This window comes from Macrobrachium rosenbergii, chromosome 31 (genome assembly GCF_040412425.1).
Source record: "Macrobrachium rosenbergii isolate ZJJX-2024 chromosome 31, ASM4041242v1, whole genome shotgun sequence".
Classification (NCBI taxonomy): domain Eukaryota; kingdom Metazoa; phylum Arthropoda; class Malacostraca; order Decapoda; family Palaemonidae; genus Macrobrachium; species Macrobrachium rosenbergii.
Window position 1 is genome coordinate 33,369,529 of NC_089771.1, and position 21,579 is coordinate 33,391,107.

At 36.8% G+C, this 21,579-nt stretch overlaps 1 protein-coding gene across 1 annotated transcript; it reads left to right on the forward strand.

Annotated features, from left to right (window-relative positions):
* Positions 1-7,276: 7,276 nt before the first annotated feature.
* Fs(2)Ket (Importin subunit beta Fs(2)Ket) lies at positions 7,277-19,968 on the forward strand. The gene is given in 15 exon segments (XM_067132651.1): positions 7,277-7,460; positions 11,992-12,050; positions 12,360-12,542; positions 12,679-12,721; positions 12,724-12,869; positions 13,283-13,465; positions 14,133-14,258; positions 15,406-15,579; positions 15,806-16,016; positions 16,419-16,922; positions 16,925-16,987; positions 16,990-17,088; positions 17,091-17,201; positions 17,204-17,693; positions 19,803-19,968. Coding segments are annotated over 15 exon segments (2,601 nt in total). The 5' UTR covers positions 7,277-7,417.
* Positions 19,969-21,579: the final 1,611 nt, after the last annotated feature.

Below are 21,579 nucleotides of genomic sequence, written 5' to 3' on the forward strand. Positions count from 1 at the left end.
TGCTGAGATTCATTCCTGCCAACTCCTTGACTCTTCGTACCTGCCATTAGGCTCCCCCCCTCTTCTCCTTGGATGCACCTCTGTCCTCATCCTTGCCAGAGCTTGAAGGATTTCGTCTTCCCTGCAGTTGCCTTGTGTCCATCTTAATTCCACTGCTTTATCTGTGCTGCACAGTACTTCTGCATTCACTCCCCAATGTCACACCACATCATAATACTGCTGCCACGGTATGCCTTCTGTCAGTGATTTCCAAACGACCTTTGATGCTGTATTTTCTGACACTGATGCTCCTATTTGGTGTCTTTATTTTTCCATTCTGATGCTTTTAACTAATCTTGAAAGTAAAGGTGCGTAGTCCGGTACTTTTGAGATAGTGAGTGAATATTGACTAGTATGACTACAAGGAAAAAAATAAAAAGAAAAGTATCAAGAGAAGGGTAAACGAAACTGCACAAGTTCGTGCAGTAAGTGCCAGCAGCTCACTTTATAGTTGGCATATGTTGTAATGGTGAGGTTTACATAAATTATTTAAAGAGTTATCAAAGTAGTTTGCATGTAGATTTTTTGAGTGTAATGAATAATGAATTTCGTGTACTTTAAAGTTTGTTTAACTAATTAGTAGACAAAAATTGTGTTGATGGTCACATCAGAGAATGTAGCGTGTTGTAAATTAACTTAGGAAAACCCTGACGAGATTCTTGTCCTTTGTAGACTTTTAGGTTCCAATCAGTCACTTATTTGCTGATTGATTTTCAGTGTATGGCTTTCCGTTAAATTCTAAATTGTATTGTAATCATGGAATGTGAAAAGAGGACGTTGTACGTGGTAACTTTTCACGTTCATTAATTTCTGTCGGTGATGTATGACAAATGTTAATCCCTTCGAAATATGAAATCAGTGAATCTGCAAGTATGTAGTATAAGGTGTGAGATTGTTCAGAACAAATTGTAGTTTATTTTTTTATGTGGAAGGTTGTTCTTATGCATCTCATTTTTATAGAAAGATTAACAAAGTCAATGCATATGTTGGAGTTTGTGTCTTAATTGTTATAAACTTACCATGAAATATATTGAAGATTCAGGCGTACCCAGAAACCTGAGTTCTGTCTTCTATGTGTACTAGTAACAAGAACAAATTTTATATTTTTTATTCGTGGGAAGTCGTCAGCCAAACAGGTTCTTGTTGAACTGTGAGGGATCGAGCATTTTTGTAGCGACAGGTCGAAAGCTGCAGATGCGGAAGTTGAGGAATCTTAGTACAATATTGCATAGTACTGGAACAGTACAATAACTTGTGGCACATTTGACAGTTGTCCTATAATTTTAAACTGCGTAACTGTTACACAATTTCAAATAGTACTGTACTTATAAGAAGTAAGGTAGTAGAATTTTATGCTTGGTTTTATAACCAAGTAATGTTTCTCAGTTTTAATGCCTATGAATTGCTTATCTTTCAAAAATAGTCTCAACTTTATTATATTCATGCTTCATTCATATTCTTGCTCGTATGAAGCACCAGTTTTTGTACATAAATACCTATGGTCCAAATATAGTCATTAGTGGCTTTATGGTTTACGTGCAGTAAATGATTAGATATGTCGAATGCGTTAGCATGTTCTGATGAGTTCCAACCTGTATTTGCAGTTTGTCTTACTTTAGCACTGGGTGTATAGACTATCCAGGAGTGGGTAAGTTCAGTTAACATTGACGTTCGGTATGGGGTGTACGTAGGCTGATGCTGTAGCGTTCAAATGACTAAGAAAAATCAGGTTTTTTGTAGTCGCTTTTAACTTATCGAGAGACGTCGAATATTGTCTTTGTAGAGCCTTTGTACTAGTTTCCTGATTTGAGCCTTTGCAATAATTTCGTGATTACTTATCGTTTTTTTTTAACGAAAAATAGTAATGGATGTAGAATTGAAATATGCCTTATTACAGAAAAGTAGTTGCGTTGGGAAAATGGAAGCTGAATTTAATGAAGATCGTTGTAGTATCGCATAGGCAGCGCTCTATTTAAATTGCTGGCATTTAAGCATATCCATTTACTTTAAGCTGAAACTTTATATTTTTGTTTGGATTGATACTACTGAGTTTACCAAATAAGAAACGTGTACTTAAAGTATTGATAATTTGAGTCAGTGTCTTTTTGGTACACAGTATGACGGAGTTAGGAAAACATCAGTGAATTGAAAAGCCTTTGTGTCCGTGACTAGGATTTTTAGACCAGTCAGAAATTTCTGTACATGTGCACTGTGTGGATTGCTGTCACTTTTATTTATTTATTTTTATTTATTTTTTTTTTTTTTTTTGAAGCATCAGAGCATGGTAAGTAGTTTCGAGTTATCTTCCAAGTAATCATAAATAAACTCACCTACAGTTCAAATAGTAGCACTTAAGATATATATATGTTATGTAAAGAGAGAGAGATATATATATATATATATATATATATATATATATATATATATATATATATATGTTATATAATATTATATAATATTGCCTTCTATTTTTATGTTAATATAAGGAAGAAAGGAAAATAATGTTTGTAGGTTATTCATTTTATATGGAGGGTTAGGTTTTGAAGTTATATGTGGCATTCCATATTATGTACATTTAAGTATATGGTGTATTTTGATGAAGATTTTAAAGTTTGTAAAAGAATATGTAACAGTAATGAAAACTTCTTTATTCACTTGTCTTTCATTAATTCCTCTTGATTGGTTATTCTGTGTGAGCTTAGGTTAAAGTTCTCCTGGGCCCTGCAAGGTTTCTTAGGCCAACAGCCAGTGGGCGGGAAGTCCCATTGCCCAAGACACGTGGCCAGTGTGTCGCTAGGCCCACTGTTTAACTCCCCAGCCCAAGGGCTGGTACCTATTTTCTTACTAACCCTCTTGAGTTGTCAGACTGTTAGGTTGGCGGGCCACCATGTTTATGCAATGGTGTCTTCCCCAAGCCACCAGTGAGTGGCAGGATTTGAACCCCGGTCCTCTCGACTGGTAGGCGAGAATCTTACCGCTGCGCCACCAGTTAAAATAAAGTGATTTTAAGATGTGCCTTGTACAGTACAAGAATTTCGTATGTGTTGTGTTTTGTACTTATTTAAATGAGTCTCTTTAGGAGTGTAGTTGGAAGTAACATCCAGAATAGGTCATTAGCCATGTAAAGATAGATTCAAGGAACTAGAATATTACTTTATTTATCTGCATGAAATGCAAACACTGGTCTCCTACAAAGGAGTATTCTTTGTACCAGCTGGAATTGGTTGTTGAGGCTTGTTATCAAGGTAGTTAATTAGTAGCTGCTGTGGAGATTGGACAGTTCCACAGCTGCAGATCTATTTTTTGCATACTGTCAAAGTTTTTTGTGACTTGGTTGAACTTTTTTTATATGTTTTGCCTTTTTTTTTAAAGATTCTTGTGATTATTGAGTGAGAATGATAGATAGCTGTTTTAAGGAGAAGAGTGCTAAAAGATAGCTTGGGGAGCCTGGGAAAAAGGGTTGATGTGTATGCTCTGTGTCCCGTATGAATGTAGTTCATCAATCTTTATGCTCTTGTTGCAAGGAACAGCTTGTTGATTGGTCTCCATTGCGTTAAGCAATCTATGGAGCCAAGTGATGGCATCCTCCAAAGTTTGAAGCCAGGAACAAGAAGTAAAGTCATCCACTTCCTCCTCCTCCATTTCACATTCTCCTCCCCTGTAGAAAGACAGGCATGAATTCTCCCACCGAAAGACTATTATATAAAAAGCACCTTATTTTGAAAACGAACATTGGCTGCCAGAGAGGGAATTATCCCTGTGGAGGGCTGTACATAAACCAAAGTGAAATGGACACACGAAGACCATAAATGGGCTAACTGTAAAAAATGTATTTTTGGATTTTTTATGTGGAAAAAGAAAGATAGGTTTACAGTGGCTTCTTATTTAATGAATAAAACATTAAAATACACTTAAAATAAGTAATAATTATGCCATTTAAATCGCATATATGTATAATATCGATACAGATTTTGTGACGTGCAGTTTCCGTGAGTGAAAAGAATTGTATTCAAAGTCCACCTTGTTGACGCTCACTAGCAAGTCAAAATTGCAAAAAATGTTTTTCTTTGGCCATTGTCCACCTATCTGTGGTCCCAGTTCGATACAGGTCAGGGTCCTAAACCTAGACCACCCTACCTGCTGCCCACGCTATCTTTATGAAAGCGGTATCAACTTGATGTTTGTTTTTCAACCTTGATGCTGTTTGGTTACCAGGCAACCAAACAATTTGAATCGACACACTGTGATACATTGTTTAACTTTGTAATTCATCTGTAATTAATTAAATTAATGTTTAATAATTGCATTAAATACAGACGCAAAGAAAAAAATCAGGTATATTTCGTTTTTATGGGGTCAATTTCCACGCACAAGAGCCTATTTTTGAAAAACGTCACAATGTCTATGGTAGGTCTAAACAGTTCCGTGGATTCACGGATTCACAGTTCCGATACAAACTCATTAAACTGAGATTATGACCTGGAGGGCATTGACTTTGTAAACTGTGATGCATTGTTTTAGGTTCCTCGTGAAAATTTGTGAACGAGAATAATTTAGAACGGGCTGGGTGCAGCCATTCGGGAGATCATGAAAGCGGGCACACAAAACTACGGCAGATATAGCGATAGATAGAAATTGTATCTTTGTTGGCTTATTTTTTTTTTTTTACCAATTTTCAACTCCGAACAGATGGAAAAATATTTTTTAATTTTGTTCGTCGGATCCCCTTCGACAGTTCCGTTGCCTTTCAGCTGCCAGTTTTACTGTTTCATCGTTTTTATTTAGATTATTTTTCCTCTTCTATTCCTTACTCGTGCCTAGACGAAGTACCTTTTCTTTTATGCGTCCCCATAATATCACGACACCGTTTCTCCACCGATCGTTTTAATCTGATATACTTTATTTTTCCCTCTACTGTAACCATGAGCTCTTGTTAGTTTGTCATTAATGCCAAGTGCCATGCATGCTTCACATTACGGACACACAGTCGGGCAGGCGAATAGTTCTAACATTGCCAACTTGTCCTTGTGGGGATTATTCTGGTAATACATGTGATCAGCCGACGAGCCATGAAGTGGCCGTGATCGAGCCTGACTTGCTCGAATAGAACTTATAACCGTTTCGCAGAAATACAAAAATACAGTAAATATGCATGTTCTGAAATAAGGAATTATTAAAACCCCTGTTTACCTACAATCCATATACATACTTTCAAAATTTTTGCTTCAAATAAATGCATGTCATTGGTGAATGGATCAATCATTAGCATACTGCGTGATTTACGAAATAGTTTTAGCGGTCGGGTTTTTTTGCCCCATCACAGTTACGGGAGACGTCTAGAAATTGTGAAAATTATATAAGATTTGTTAAAATAATCGTAGTGTAGCTTGCGTTAATAGAATAAAAAAGTAAATGAACAACGAAAGCATTTGTGGCAATGTGTAACTCTTTCGATCATGACATTTGTTATATTTGCGCGGTAATAAACTAAGAAACTAGTTCCCTTGTTTTAGTTATTTTGTTGATTCTCATATGTACAAAATATCTCGGCAAAGCCTTGGGTAACTATATTATGTACAAGAATTTTACCTCATAATTATTACATTTTATTCCTATTACATTTATATAATAAGTAAGATTGAGCCATACTTAAGATTTTCGTTAAGAATCGCCAGTGGACGGATATCGAGGGTGGGTAAATTTCACTCATAACTTGAGCAATAGATGGCGTTGTACTTTATCCCCGTCTCTGTGTTATTTTTATGGTGATGATAGAGCACTTGTTAATTCTGTGTTTATTAACCTCAAATACATTAAATGTTAGTGCAGAACAGTTAGTATAACAAATTATCTTTTATATGAAGTTCATAAACGTAAGAACAATTCTGAAAGACCCGAAGACTAATTTGCACATGAATATTTTAGACTAGATCCCATTGAAGGCAAGATAGAGAAAGAACATGGATTGCCTTAATTTTCTAGACCGAGTGGTTTAGAGTGCATTTCTCATCGATTCATCCATTGAATATAAAATATAAACATGTGCGTGTGTTAAATATCTGAAGCTTCTTCAGTTACATTCAGTCTTTCATTCACTTTTGGTTTTTATAGATTTTAGTCGGTCATTTCTTAGATATTGCTAGCATATCTGGGCAGCTAGTTCTTGGTCTACCTTTCCGATAGGAAAAGTTAGTGTTAATAAACTACAGAGAACTGTGAGTTTGAAAGCTAGAGAAGAGAGAGTTCACAGTTAACTGAAACCAAGAAGATATAGAGTAAATTAGGGTACTCTCAGGAGGAAGACTGAAAGTTATTGATTTGTACAGGTGCCTGACTTCGAAGACCAAGGATATTAGTAGGGTAAAATAAAAGAGTCACAGAAGAGGTGGAAATATGGGAGGGATTAGACCCATGCAAAAGAATTTTAGAGATGAGAATGTCTGTGAGGTTTGATTGTCGAAACCTCTTCTTATAGGAGGCGAAAATTAGATGTTGAGATGAGCTGTTGTGGTCTTTGTTTTAAGAATGCCTGGTTATATGAAGAGAATTAATTATTGAAATGTATTAGGGAGAAGAAGAGTCTGATAGATGAAAAGTAAAACATGTAGGAATGGAATTGTCTCGATGTACAGAAAGCAAGAAAGGTATTGAACGATAGAAGCAGAGCTTTGAGGAGGTCTGATGAAACTTTTATGCAGATAAACATCCCTGATTCAGCAGTTAAAAAGATATTCCTACATTCTCGATATGTCACGGATGCAAAGTCGAACAGTCATTTCGTCGGCTGTCACGATCGTTCTTTTACTTCAGTATTTCGTAAAATGTTTAATGCATGATCTGGTGATTTGATTTCGTGTGATTCTCATACTGAAAAATATTAGCGTTGGTGAATGACATAAAAACTCTAATAAAAACTTCCTGGAAATTGCGGGACAGGGAATTTTGGAGATGTATGCTAAGAGAAACTTCGATTCGCCAATTCTGTTCAGTCTGAGAATGCTCCAGTTAAACGATAAAAACCTTATTTCGAAAAATCGAGAGAAAGAAATTTCGAAGGCGCATCTCCCCTGCTCAGACAAGTTTCGATTCGCCAATTTAGTCCGGTCTAAGAATGCTTCAGTTAACCAATAAAACCCGTCCGAAAAATCGACGTGATCTATAATAGATGGCGCTGTGCGTGGCTCTGGCCACTGGGTGGGTTAAATCCGAGGTGGTGGAGCAGTTGTAAGAGTAGACCGGTCCATTTATCCGCCATCTTTCCCGTCTATAAAAGGGTGTATTCCTCCGCCGCACATGTGGTAGTTCTACCGGTGTGGATGTGTCCCGAGTGTGAGCCGCATTATTTTGGGATTTACCTCTAATATTCTCGCCCCGAAACATGGAGCAAGTGATACAAATACTGGAGAAGACTGTTTCTCCCGGTGAGTAGCGTCCAAAGGGACCCCGGGGGCCGAAATGGGCTAAATATCGGGCGGTAAACACGGGGTGGTGTTCCCGCCATGTTTGCTAATGGAGATTTGAAGTTCGCCCCGTGGGTTTTTTTGTCGTCGGACCGGGTTTTTTCCAGATATAATCGTTGGGATTAATCCGGGGAGCGGTTTTTAATATTTATCTCGTTTCGAGTCGGGGTTCACACCCCCCCGGGGGGGCGAATTCATCGTTCAATTTCGTAATGTGAAATGAGTAAGGGCCGCCATGTTCCCTTCGCTTAGGTTGCATCTTATGGATATAAATTGACCCAATTTTTATCGCGGGAAGGAAGCCTAAAAATCCCCTTTTATGACTTAATCGCAATCCCCTGCATTTGTCAGAACTAAATAGACATTTATAAGTCGCTAATAAACGCCACGGACGTAACGGTTACGAAGAATGTTGCATTTTTGCAATGGCAGTGTCCTATTGCATAGGGACACCCTAATTACCAATTTCGTGGAAATAAATCCGAATAAATCCCCCGTTTTAAATCGCAGTTTTAATTAGGTTTATTTTATCGGATTTAGGAAATTAGGGTTTAGTAGGGTAATGTAGGCCATTTACAAGTGGTCTTGTTTTTGGGGGGGGTTGTGGCCATAGGTTAATGCTTAGCGTATCAAAATACGCTATGGAATCTTTCAGCTTCATCTAAACCTAAGCATATTTAATAAGTTTAATCATAAATATCTTAATTATAAGCTATTTTTGCTAAAACTTTTAGAGAACCTTTAACTATTAGGACCTTTATCATAATACGCTTAATCTCAAACCTTACAGATTTAATAGGTTTAATCATAAATAGCTTAATTGTAATCTATTTTTGACTTTAAAACTATTAGAGATTATTCCTACTTAACTATTAGGACCTTATCATAATACGCTATGGAATCCTTTAGCTTCATCTAAACCTAAGCAGATAGAAAGGTTTAATCATAAATAGCTTAACTGTAAGCTAGTTTTGACTAAACTAAGATTATTAAAGAATTATTTAACTCTTATTAGGCTAGAGTAGTCTGCAGGGCTGCGTTCAGTGTTTTGCTGTAAAACAGCAATACAGTGGTTATATTTAATTCCTATTATATCCAAAAATAACACAATACAGAAAACCAATTGGCAGCTTTTGCTTAGGCCGCCCCAACATTCGCCCGTTTCCAGCATACATAGGCTAGTAGGCTATTGAGATTCCAGGTTTCATAGGCTCGTAGGCTATTTAGAGGTTCTAGGATACATAGGCTAGTGGGCTATTAAGATCCAGGTTTCATAAGCTAGGAGGTTTATAGAGATTCCAGAATACATAGGCTAGTAGGCTGTCAAGGTTCCAGAATACATAGGCTAGTAGACTATATCTAGGTTCCAAAATACAAGGCTGGTAGGCTATATAGAGGTTCTAGTACATTATGGGCAAATGTCCAGGTAACAGTAAATTTTTATTGAATTCAGAATACATAGGCTAGCAGGAGTAAGGTTGGCCTGGTAATTCCAAGAAAGAGGTCCGTATGGAGGTAGCGATAATTAATGAAATATTTATTGACTGAGCAGCAAAGAAAAGTGTGTATAGTTCCAGTACAGGCTGGTAGGCTAGAGATATGCATGTACATTTCGGCAAATGTCTAGAGAAATTAATTTTTGTTTTTACGTTAATCCTGTAGTTGCTGGTACTAGGTTATACTTGGCGTTCTGCAGTGCTTTTCTGTGTCAAAACATTATAGACGGTAAATTTCTCATTTCAGTAAATTTATTATATAAGTTCTCTAAATATATCATACACCCCTTGCTATATTGTCCAGTCATACACAATAAACAAAGTATTTCTGCATATTATCCAGGATTAGCATAGCCTATTCCACAGCATTAGTTGGAATCTGTTGTTGAAACCAGGTAATAGGTGGTTATTTTTGAAGAAGGCAGGGTGGAGGAGGGAACTATTCACTCATTTGTCATTAAGTGCATTGTCTTTGCCATGGTCAAATTAAGCCATTTTTGCTGTGGTCTGACATATTGAAATTCTGACAGAAGTGTAGGAGAAATACGTATGGTAGCCCCATTTTTTGGGGGTTGGGGCTTGAATAAAGGCAGAATCACACTTCAACAAGAATTCCTCCCAACCAAAAACTTTTTCTTAGGGTGCTTTTCCCAGACCACTGGACCCGCCCAGGTACTGTTTAGTTTTGGGGCAAGAAAGGTCATTGAGTTACTACCATCACCAATGAAGCTATTTTGGTACCTATATAAGTAGAGTACGCTTTGTTATTTGCACCAGTACTTCCAAGGGGTTATGAATGCATCCAGAATCTAGACATAGGAATATTGATCTGGTTACCCTAGGCTGTAGTACCTCTAAGCTACCTGAAAATCTTTAAAATCCTACCATACCCTTGGCTAGCCTATGAATATATGCAGTAACAAAAAAAATCTAGAGAAAAAAATGTATTAAATGTATATCGAAACCTAAATAACCAAAAACATATGGCACTAGCAAGCAAAATGTCTTTCAAGAACTTTGTCACAAGACCCAATTTCGTAGTGATGACTAGGGAATTATCATCAAACTCAAGACTTCCATGTTATTTTATTGTATGTGTGGTGAATGGTGTTTGTCCAAGCGTAATGTTAAAAGGGATTCAATGATCTGGTCATTGTATCTTGTCTTGTTGGACTTTTAACAAACACAGGACTCATTACACATACATCATACAGTGTAACAGTAATGTTGAGCAGAAGTGCACATAGAAATGCAATGTTCATGCACAACGCATTGACTAGACTCCTCTGTCGTTTCCATTGTTCATGGGTACTGTTAACAACAGAATAAGTATCAAAACTCCCCAGAACTATAATAATGATTAAAGAAGTCAAGTTCTCTTTTGCTGGGAAAGGTTAGAAATTGAGGGACCCCACATTTGAGTTTAGAATAGGAAAATGGAGAAATGGGTGTGTTCTCTAAATGGAAGTAAATATTTATCATTTATTAGGTTGCAGTTGTGGTATTAGTAAGTCTGGGATGATGTAATGTCAGTATAAAGAAAACTTAGTAGAAAACTGGTATTTTACAGGCAGTCCCCGGTTATTGGCTGATTTTCGTCTAGCTTAATTTTGCATAACTGGATTTTTGGCGCTGATCCTCACTACGAACAGATCCGCGGCTTTTCAGTTATTACGATTTTCAGTTATACATTTTTAGTCGCCGACGCTTGTCGAATAGAACCCCGCCGATAACGCGAAATCAGCCTGCAGTTTGGTTTACAATTTACACAATTAATATATTAAATATCATGGAATTCCCAAACACAGCGTAATTAAAATTTGTTGTATATGAAGCACACCAAGAACATTATAATACTTTGAAGAACTTGTTAGCTTAGTTCGTAATTAGCATCTTGACATTATTACTACCACTGTACTCTCAAGATAGGGAAGTGTGCATGACTTACGATATTAACTGAGTGATAGGACTCGTATTTGTCAACTCATAATTGTGCACTGTATTTACATGGAAGTCTTAGCTGACTCTTTCTCATTCTTGTAATTAAAGAAAAGCAGTCTTTTATCTTGACCGAAGGAAAATGTTGTCTGCAATTGCAAGGTGCAGTTAGTATGAACATGTGCAGATTTTCTATTATTATGTGGACCCCGCCTATTCACGGTTTCACGTATTCATGGATTTATTTCTCTGTGGAACATAGATACACGTTATTTGCAGAAAATTCGCCTATTTGCGGTATTTTTCATAACCACAAGTCACAGTATTTTCATAATTTCATGACTAAATGCACTTTTTGTGATAAAAATGCTAAAAGATTAAGGTATAAGCATTTTTTAGGGTTTTTGTGTTTTGAAATATCAAAATACAAGCATTTTAGAGGGGGTTTTAAGTATTTGCAGATTTTAGCCATCGATGGGGGTTGGTTAGTGGTACGCATCCTCCGCAAATACCGGGCGTCGACTGTGCTTGAGATATTTACCTAGTAATGTAGAGATTAAGTGCGGTTATGTATATGTCGATACCTTACTTCATGTAAAGGATTTAAGTCTGATTCTTTACATTTCCATGGGGCCATTCTTGGAACCAAACCTCACTTTTAAGTAATGGGCCAACTGCATGCTGAAGTCTTGTTACCAGCTGCCAAAATATGACAAACTGTATTTTACTTTATTATGGATACAGTATTATGTAGTTAATTTCATCATTTGCCACTCTTGAAAGTGTAGTTTATTGTATGGTTATGTAAATGTTTTTATTTCAGTAATTGCATAGTTTTTCATAAAAGTACTGGATGAAATTTGACAGAGAGGAAATGAAAAATATATTACTGTAGTTAACTGAAATGCTGCAGTGTTCATCAGTTAGTGTTACTGACTTATACTAAACAGGATTTAAACTTGAAAGCGGACTATATGGTGTGCATTTCTTAATTTTATGTTGACAGTGTGAAACTCATGTGTTGAATCATATCCTTAATATTGTTAATTCCATTTCAGATAAAAATGAACTTGAAACTGCGTTGAAGTACCTTGAGCAGGCTGTGCAAACAAATTTGGTAAGTAGTTATTAAAAAATGTTCATACACTGGATTTTTGTATGGGAAGGAATGTTTGAGATATACTGCAGATTTCTTAGTCATTGTGGACTAAAGACATTGGTGTAATTTCGTCAATATAATGAATATGCTATGAGTAAGTTTTAACATACTTCTAAAGCCATTAAATCTGTCAATTTTGTCAATGTAATGAATATGCTGTGAGTAAGTTTCAACATGCTTCTAAAGCCATTAAATCTGCCAGGTTGTGGAAAAGTCTATGAAAGTGTTTCCGGTCAGAAAAGAATAAATTCAATGTCCTTATTTCAGCCCGAGTACGTCAAGATTTTAAGCGATGTGTTGCACCATGGAAGTAACTCGACCGTGGCGCGTATGGCAGCTGGTATCCAGCTCAAGAACACCTTGGCATCTAACGACCCCAAGGTTAAGGTGACCTACCAGCAGAGATGGTTGGCACTCCCCCGCGACGTCAGGGAGTACGTGAAGGGCAATGTAAGTGATTCGCAATTCAAGTTGTTTGCGTTCGATGACTTGATCATTCCCAAGAGATATTCTGCATGCCTCGTTGCTTAAGCATTCACTGTAGATATTACGCATGCTTCATTTGTTTCTTTGTTTTTATCTGCAGGTACTTGGAGCCCTGGGGACAGAACAGAACAGACCAAGCTCTGCAGTCAGTGTAGCTCATATTGCCTTACAGAAATCCTGTTGGAGAATGGCTGCATTCTCATAGAAAGACTGGCTGTTAACGTTACAATGTCGACGCTATCAGATCTCACCAAGGAATCTACGCGGAAGCCACACATATTCGCCAGGTATGCTCAAGACCATGGGATAGCAGATTAAAGATTAGTTATAATAAAAAGATGGATTTTAGTAGTCATTATCATTGAGTAAAACAGCAGTAGTAGAGATAATTATTAAGGTTCATGTAACTGAAATGTTGCTGTTAAGGGTTATTTATCAGTATCTTAAACATACCCTGGAATTTGAATTTCTTTTCCATAGTTTTTTTTTTTTTTTTTTTTTACTGCGACATTTAAAACTTTTTTTCTGTGATGTTTAAGATTTAAACTCTTCAGTTTTGCTTTTGAACGTATGAATTGTACTACTGGAAGAGCAGAATTTTAAAAAGTTCGCTCTCTTATTACGAGTTGCCAATTTTAAGGTAGGTTAGCCTGTAAACAAAAATTATGATGATCTGGGATCACTAACTGTAAATTTACTTCTAGGATATCGAACCAGACGCTATTGCTAGTCACAGCAACAACATCCTGACTGCTATTGTGCATGGAATGAAGAGAGACGAGCCCAATGACCATGTACGTTTAGCTGCTACCACGGCCTTGCTCAACTCCTTGGAATTCACTCGCCAAAACTTTGAGAGGGATGCAGAAAGACATTTTATTATGCAGGTGAGGTTCAAAGTTGCTCTGGTTGTCGTATATGAGTAAGTTTGTGTGAAAGAACGTAGTTTCATATAAAGCAGTATTTACAGACCAAACTTGTCAGTTATAACTTATAAAAAGTTCAGTGGAATGATATGAAAAACTGTCAGCTCTGGTGCCACAACAATCTAATAATTTTATTAGGTTCCTGATATCATGATGTTCAGAATTTCAACCTGAATTTGACAATATCATCCGCAACATCCAGTTCATGGCTATCTTTTGAACCTTCATACATCCTGAAAGCATCAGTTCATTGTATTTGCTACATGTCTATATTAAGTGCAAGCAGTCAAATTACACTTCTACAATAATTAAACCTGTATTAAACTGTAACTTGTATATTAGTAATAACAAATGTGTAAAGATTAGTAAAATTGGAATATTATTATTTGGTCTTTGAAGAATTGTCACAACAATAAGTTAAGTGGCATGTGCACACCAATCTAGTTTTGTTGATGTCAGTTTTCCTTATGCTATGTGAATTGGTCTGCAAATATACTTTATATATATATAGGTCAAAACATTTTATACCCATTACAGTATCAGCATTTTACCAAGGCAGCTCATAAAGTAATAATTTTTTTCCAAAGTTATTTTTTTAATTTGTCATATTTATTCATCTTGCCCTCAGGTTGTATGTGAGGCAACTCAGTCTACGAACACTCAGATTCGTGTTGCTTCACTGCAGTGTTTGGTGAAGATCATGTCGCTCTACTATCAGTACATGGAGCATTATATGGGTCCTGCATTATTTGCTGTGAGTATTCATGCAATTACAGTACTTTGATATTATAGTATCTTGTAAATGTAAATTTCAATCTACTTGGTACGATTATCTTGTAAATTTCACTCTCTTCTTGTGACGATTATCTTGTAACTAAAGCTGCTTTTCAGTAACCAGTCAGGTGAAGCTTGAATACATTTGGTTCTGTTTTGTTACAGAAAACCATCTTTAATTAATGTTAGAAAATGTATCATTTCTCTGCATTATAATGTATATCAAATTACTTACATTAAATGGAGTTTTGTATGAAGCAATTTATTTGAGAGACTTATGTCATCGTAAGAATGAAAATTTTTACTGGGTCAAGGAAAAGTACGATGTATTGGTGTTCGAGAAAGGCACAGTCTTAACTTCGTGTTTATTTAGAAGTCTGCTACCTGATTAAAATACATAACCTTGGCTTTAGCAGTTAGTGGGTGTTGTACATCTCTATATTACCCCAAATTAAAATGTTTTTTTTTATCCATTGTCTTGGGGTCTTTTTAGCTGTCTACTTGATTCATTTTAGCCTTTATCACCTTCCAAAATTACTCTCCAACTGCTTTTTCTTGCTCCAAGTTTTACTCTTCGAGTAAAGTAGCCTTCTGGTCAGTCCTATGAGAGTAATGTATTTCAGATCTGGTTGTATTGCTGTAGAATGATTTTGTAGATAAGCGGAAAGATTGTGAAAAACAGCCAAAGTATTTAGAGCATATTTAAGTAACTCTGACATCTTGTCTCCATTTTTCTGAAGATATTACCTCGACCACACTTCCCTGTATTTAATTACACTAGACTTTGCTTGATGTGACCAACCCAGTAGTTTCAAAGTGTAGTGTTCTACAGGATTTTATTTTTTGTATACATAATTGAATATAATATAATAATAATAGAATAAATGTAATGACTCCTGGACCAACCCCATTTAAGTTAATATATTAAGACAGATTTGAAATGTAAAAGAAAAACTTCAGACAAAAGTAATGTCATTGGTCGTTCAAGCAGTTCTCCATCAAGGTTTGTCCTTTTAGGTAATGTGGAAGGGAATTTTGGTCAAGTTGAGTAAAATAGAAGTTTAAATTGGATGTATATAAAAGTTATAATGAATGCTGTTTCATATACATTGTTCATACAATTCTAGATCACTCTCGAGGCAATGAAGAGTGACATTGACGAAGTCGCTTTGCAAGGCATTGAATTTTGGTCAAATGTTTGTGATGAAGAAGTGGACTTATCAATCGAGGCCTCTGAAGCTGCAGAACTTGGTCGGCCCCCGGAGAGAACATCAAGATTTTATGCTAAAGGAGCATTGCAGGCAAGTCACTGGCTTGAAATGTTTTTTGGGGGAAGTTTTTGAGTCACTGAATGGTGTGTGGGGTATTCCTGAATTGGTCTACATCTGATGTTTGCTCATTTTTTGAATTAGTGTGCATAGTTTTTCTTTTATTGTAATAGTATGCGTAGTTTCACAGCCGTATTGGTTTTAAAGGGTGTTGCCTTGGTAATCAAAGTTTATTTAGTTAGACTTTTCATTTTAACAGTACCTTGTACCAGTATTGATGATGACTCTAAGCAAACAAGAAGAAGCAGATGATGATGATGAATGGAATCCATGTAAGGCTGCTGGAGTGTGTGTAATGTTACTTGCAACCTGCACTGAAGATGACATTGTTCCCCATGTGTTGCCATTTGTGAAAGAAAATATAACGAATGGGGACTGGCGCCTTCGAGATGCTGCCATTATGGCGTTTGGTAAGTCCAGTAATGACTTGGCCTTGAAAGTTTTGTTAGTATTGGCTAGAATGTATTGTTAACTCATTTCAAATGACAAAAGAACTGGTAGTATTGAAGTAAATTTAAAATATGAATGATTGCAAACTGGTTTCGTGTATTAAAAGAAAGTACCTTCTTGTTTTATTTGGTGACGCATAGCAGTAGCTTATCTCCACACACGTAGGAGATATAAGCTATCTTTAACAGTAGGTAAGTATCGAAATAAATGTTATGAAAGAGTATATAATGCTTGCATGCTCTTGCTGAAAACAGATCCACGTACATAGTGAAATTCACAAACCTTAATACATCCTCACATAATCAAGTACTTCTTGATGGTATGTGGAAGAGAGTGGGCTTAAAATAGAATTTTTATTTCAGGCTCAATTCTTGAAGGACCAGACCCAACCAACCTGAAGCCCATGGTAGTCCAGGCTATCCCGACACTGATCAAGTCTTTGAGTGATAGCAGCGTTGTTGTTAGGGACACGACTGCGTGGACCCTTGGAAGAATTTGTGAAATTATTCCTGATGCCGCTGTGAATGACAGTTATTTGAAGAGTCTCCTCGAAGCCCTCGTTAATAGCCTTCGGGGTGAGCCAAGGGTCGCTTCAAATGTTTGCTGGGCACTAAGTTCCCTGGCAGAAGCAGCGTACGAGCAGGCGGACACAGGGGATGAAGGAGAGCCACAAACCTACTGTTTGTCGGCATTCTTTGATCCTTTGGTGAACGTACTTCTAGACACCACCGACAGACCTGACGGAGGCCAGTGTAACCTAAGGAACGCAGCATACGAAGCCCTCATGGAACTGATGAAGAATAGCCCTGTTGACTGCTATCCCACCGTTCAGAAGACGAACCATGATCATTTGAATGCCCAGCGCGTACCGACATGGAAGCACAAATCCAAAGTCACAACGATCGCGTGCAGGTCAACGATATTCATCCTCTTATGCCACCCTGCAGTCTGTTTTGCGGAAGGTCACCCCAGAAGACGCACCTAAAATCAGTGATCCAATAATGGCAGCTTTGTTGCAGATGTTCCAGACATCGCAGGCAAGTCGGGAGGCGTTCAGGAAGACGCTCTGCTGGCTGTGTCAACTTTGGTGGAAGTCCTTGGTCCAAACTTCATTAAGTATATGGAAGCCTTCGGCCTCATTCTACTGTAATTTAGAATGTTGAAGACTTCAGTGTGTTGTCGGCTGCTGTGGGGGTTACAGGTGATATATGTCGTGCTCTAGGGGATAAAGTAGAACCTTACCTTAGTGAACTGATGAACCTCCTCATTGAAAATCTGGGCAATGAAAAAGTTCACCGAAATGTGAAGCCATCCATTTTATCTGTTTTTGGTGACATGGCTCTTGCACTGGGTGTGAAGTTTGTTACATATCTAGAAATTGTTCTTCAAATGCTCCTACAGGCTTCGGTCGCACAAGTTGATCGTAGTGACTTTGAACTCATAGAATACTTGAATGAACTCCGTGAGGCTTGCGAGAAGCCTAACCGAATCGCTCAGGTCTAAAAGAGACGGCTCATCGCCCAAATCATCAGGTCAGCCTGCGGCAGCAATGCCCAGATGGTCAAATTTATATCGTCTGTTGCCGCTGACGATGAAAGGAATGATGCAGTTATTGCTAGTTCAGCTGGTTTGATAGGGTAAGTTGGTTTAAGCTTTATAAGGTAAGTTCTTTCGATCAGAAGTGGTCCAATTTTGTGGAGGTGGGTTTTAAAGCTGTTTTAACGTTTTATACAGAAGAGCAGTACTGTACTTATCTGATAGACTCTGTCTGTTGAGTAACTTAAATGTAAATTGGATTTAGAAGTTTACCTATATTTATTGATTAAACTAAAAGGGCCATTAGGCCCTGAGTGTTATAGTTAGTATTAGTCAGTTAGGAGATGCTTGGAATAGTTGCCAGGTATAGTTTATTTAATATATAAAAAGATGGATAGATCAGTGAAAAAACAGGTACGTTAACTAATTCTAATATAAGTAACAAAACCGTACAAGTTATTAGCGATGTATGTAGACCTGAACATTGGACCAAGTAGTTTTTACCATCCACATAATCGTCACAAATACATACGATATATCCATCTTGTCAGATTTTGACAGAAATGAAAATTAAATGCAAATCAGTGTAAAGTAAAAAGTCAGTGAATGACGGGACAAGACCAGCACATGCATATGCATGCATTTTTTTTGCTGTCCACCATTGTGCTTGCTAATAATACCCGCAGGTTATTTCAAGCAGCAGTCGCCAATTGTTTAGAGCACCTGTATAAGATAATTACATACAACATATATGAATATACAGTATATGCAGTAGAATTGTTTTGTAAGTATACAGAGTTCCTGCTATCATATCCACTCTTAAAATGGATGCCTTCAGGATACAAAATATCTTAATATATAATTTTTGTACTCTTTGTGATGGTTAAGGTAGAAAACTTAGGCAAATATTAACTTAATGAAACTGGTTATTTGGATGAAAGTTTATTCATGAAAATTTGACAGTTGAAGATATTCTCCATCCATGTTAAACAATAGACTCTGTTAACATAAATGTTTGTGAATATTTAAATGTTGTAGGTTGTATATATTCAAATGGAAAATCAACATAAAATCAGGAACATGAACTAATTCAGGAATATTTAGAGAATCGATGAATTTATCGAAATTTAAAATTTATTACTGTACAGAATATTATCTTTTAACAAGTCTTATGGCATTCTGTTTTGGGAGCAGTGTTATTTCAAGAGTTCGTTACAGTTAACGAGACTTCATTGAAATGAGCAAATTCGTTTTTATTACTAATGATAACATTATCACAGGCTTCATAAATACAAGAGTATAGTAGTTGAGAGTTCATATTTATGTATCATAATCGTTACCAGTACATAAAATCTGTGATTCGTAAGTATAAAGGGCCACCAGTCTATCCTACAAATATAGTACCACAAACACTAAATTTAATCAAACTCATCTTACCAAGAAAAATTTGCTGCCATACTTGTTCCTTGTTTTGAGTTGGACGAAGGATTAACTTTGATAGGGCATAGATTTTTGCCCGTGAAGTAATTTGCACCATTGAGCAGGTGTATGTAAACTTGTTATTAAGGCGGCTTTCTCTACAATTGTGGAAATTTTATAAAAAACAGTACAGTACAAAAATATTGAACTGGTAAACATCTTGTAATGGTGTTGTGAGAGGATTGCTTATAGGGGTTTGTGTGATGTTTAGAGAGTTTTCTAAAAGGTTCATTAGATTTTAAGACTTCAAATTGTGATTCTTGGATTGAATTAATGGCACGGTGAGGTGTAAACTGTACAGTACCTTCATTACCTTAATTTTTTATGTGCATTGTGGTATTTATTCCTAATTCTGAAGAGAAAAAATGAAATTATATGGAAGTGTAGTCAGCCATTTTCACTGACATCTATGAAAATTAACTGGTTCTATTCTGTAATGTATGTTGGCCACCTCTGTGATTCCTAGGGTTATGTCTGCTTATGTAACTGATTTACGTTTATTCGTAGCTTTTAGTCAAAGGAAGTTTAATGAAGGGAAGGTTTAGCCTACATTTGGTCAGCTGTTTTGGTTTTATATGTTTAATGTAAAGTTCTAGTACATCTGTCAGCCATAACTTCGTCAGGGATTCTCTGAAATTTATAGGAGGAAGTGTGGGGTAGCTGCTGTTTTGACTGCAGAAACTTCTCGTTTGTTGGGTTAAGCTATATTGATGGTGGGTTTTATTTCACAGCGATCTTTGCACCGTCTTCGGCACGGAGATGCTTCAGTTGGTCGAGACTGACCCGATCACCAACCTCCTACAGATGGGACGAAGATCAAAAACTGCAAAGACAAAAACACTCGCTCTCTGGGCGACGAAAGAGATTCGGAGGCTTAAGACTAACAGTAGTTGGTAAGTACAAAATAGCAGGTAATGTAATGAATAAATTTTTATGTGTATAGTTCGATGCATAAAACTTTTTAACTCAGTGCTGTAATCACACTAGAATTTTTTACCAGTTTTTCAACTTTTAATGAATTTACTTCATTTAAGGTTGTTTTTTTATAGTTGAACCATTTTTCTTAGGTTTGGATATTTTTGTTCCAGTACTCTTGAATTGCAGCACCTGTTAGAAGTACTATAGGATGTTTAGGGCTTTTAAACCAATATTTTCTTTTCAGATTAGGTGTGAGAGTATTGATATAAAGTGGCTTTAGTATTTTAGACTAGCCTAGTTAGTGTGTATGCCATTTGCAAGTGATATGAAAGCTTCCTAGGTTCTGTCTTTTATCAGTGTGTGGTCAAAACAGGCTTTGTTCAGTGTGCCTTGGGTGCCTTGTATACCTTTTCATTCTTTCATTCATATTACACTTGATCATTAGAAATCTGTTATTACATTCAGAGGGAGACAACAATCCATCATTAACTTAAGAGCATGGCTGGAATATGTTGGTTAGTGTCATCTAACTGGTAGTAGCCCCTAACTTGGCTTTTCAGATGAGTGGCGAGTTTAGTCAGTGGTGAGTCTGCGATGTGACAAATGCGGGGTGTGTCTGCATGAAGTGAAGGAAGAACGTTGCCCGCCTGTGGTGAGTGGTGACGGTTCAGCGCGTGGGTTGTGTGATGACGACAGACGTGGTCGCAAGTGTGGCGTATTGAAAGCCTAATGTGCGATGAAATCCAGATGTGGCCTCTTGTGTATGGGAAAGAAAAAAATGAAGTCATTGACTGACTAAGTCCAGTACGTCATTCCATCTGCCTCTACTCCTCTAAATTACTTGATATATACATATATATATATTTTTTTCCTCCAAAGTATGGATATGAAAGCCAGTCCTATCAAGTGCCTTCTTCGTTTTGTAATAATAATGGTGCTGTAGCCAAGTCTTGTGCCCTGCTGATGATAAACTGATCCAACTGTTGATTAGTGTTGTGGTGGTCTGGGTTTTCTAGTCATGGATACAAAGTATTTAAACTATTCCTCATCTGTTAAAGGAAACAACTAATGGTGGGGCAGCTTTCATACTATATATATATACAGTATATATACATATATATTCCCATGCTGATCTTTAGAAGAGTTGTGGTGGTATCCCATGTGAAAGGTAATATATACTCAGAAGTGGTAATTTATACATCATGTTTAGCAGCAAGGAAATGGATGGTTATATGTGTAATGTCTCGGTTTACAAAGATCAGTTTGGGTTTATAACTTGGTGGTGATCTTCCTTTTAAATAAGTCTTTGGTGGCAGCACTTAAGTAGGGTCAGGGCACTAGAATGGAATATGGCTGTGTTCAACTAATGAAGTGCTTATGCTGTTAAGAAATAATTGGCCAGTCATATCTTTGGTTCCACAGTTTTGTTTTCAGATTATAATTTTTCCCAATGTTTCTTTTTAACACAAGGTTCAGTATTTTCTAATTTCCAACATTCAAAATGTAACATTCAAGCAACCAGGTAATTTGAAATTTTGCATTGGAAGAACAGAAGATATGCACAAACCTTAGCTTCTCACTTGTCATTAA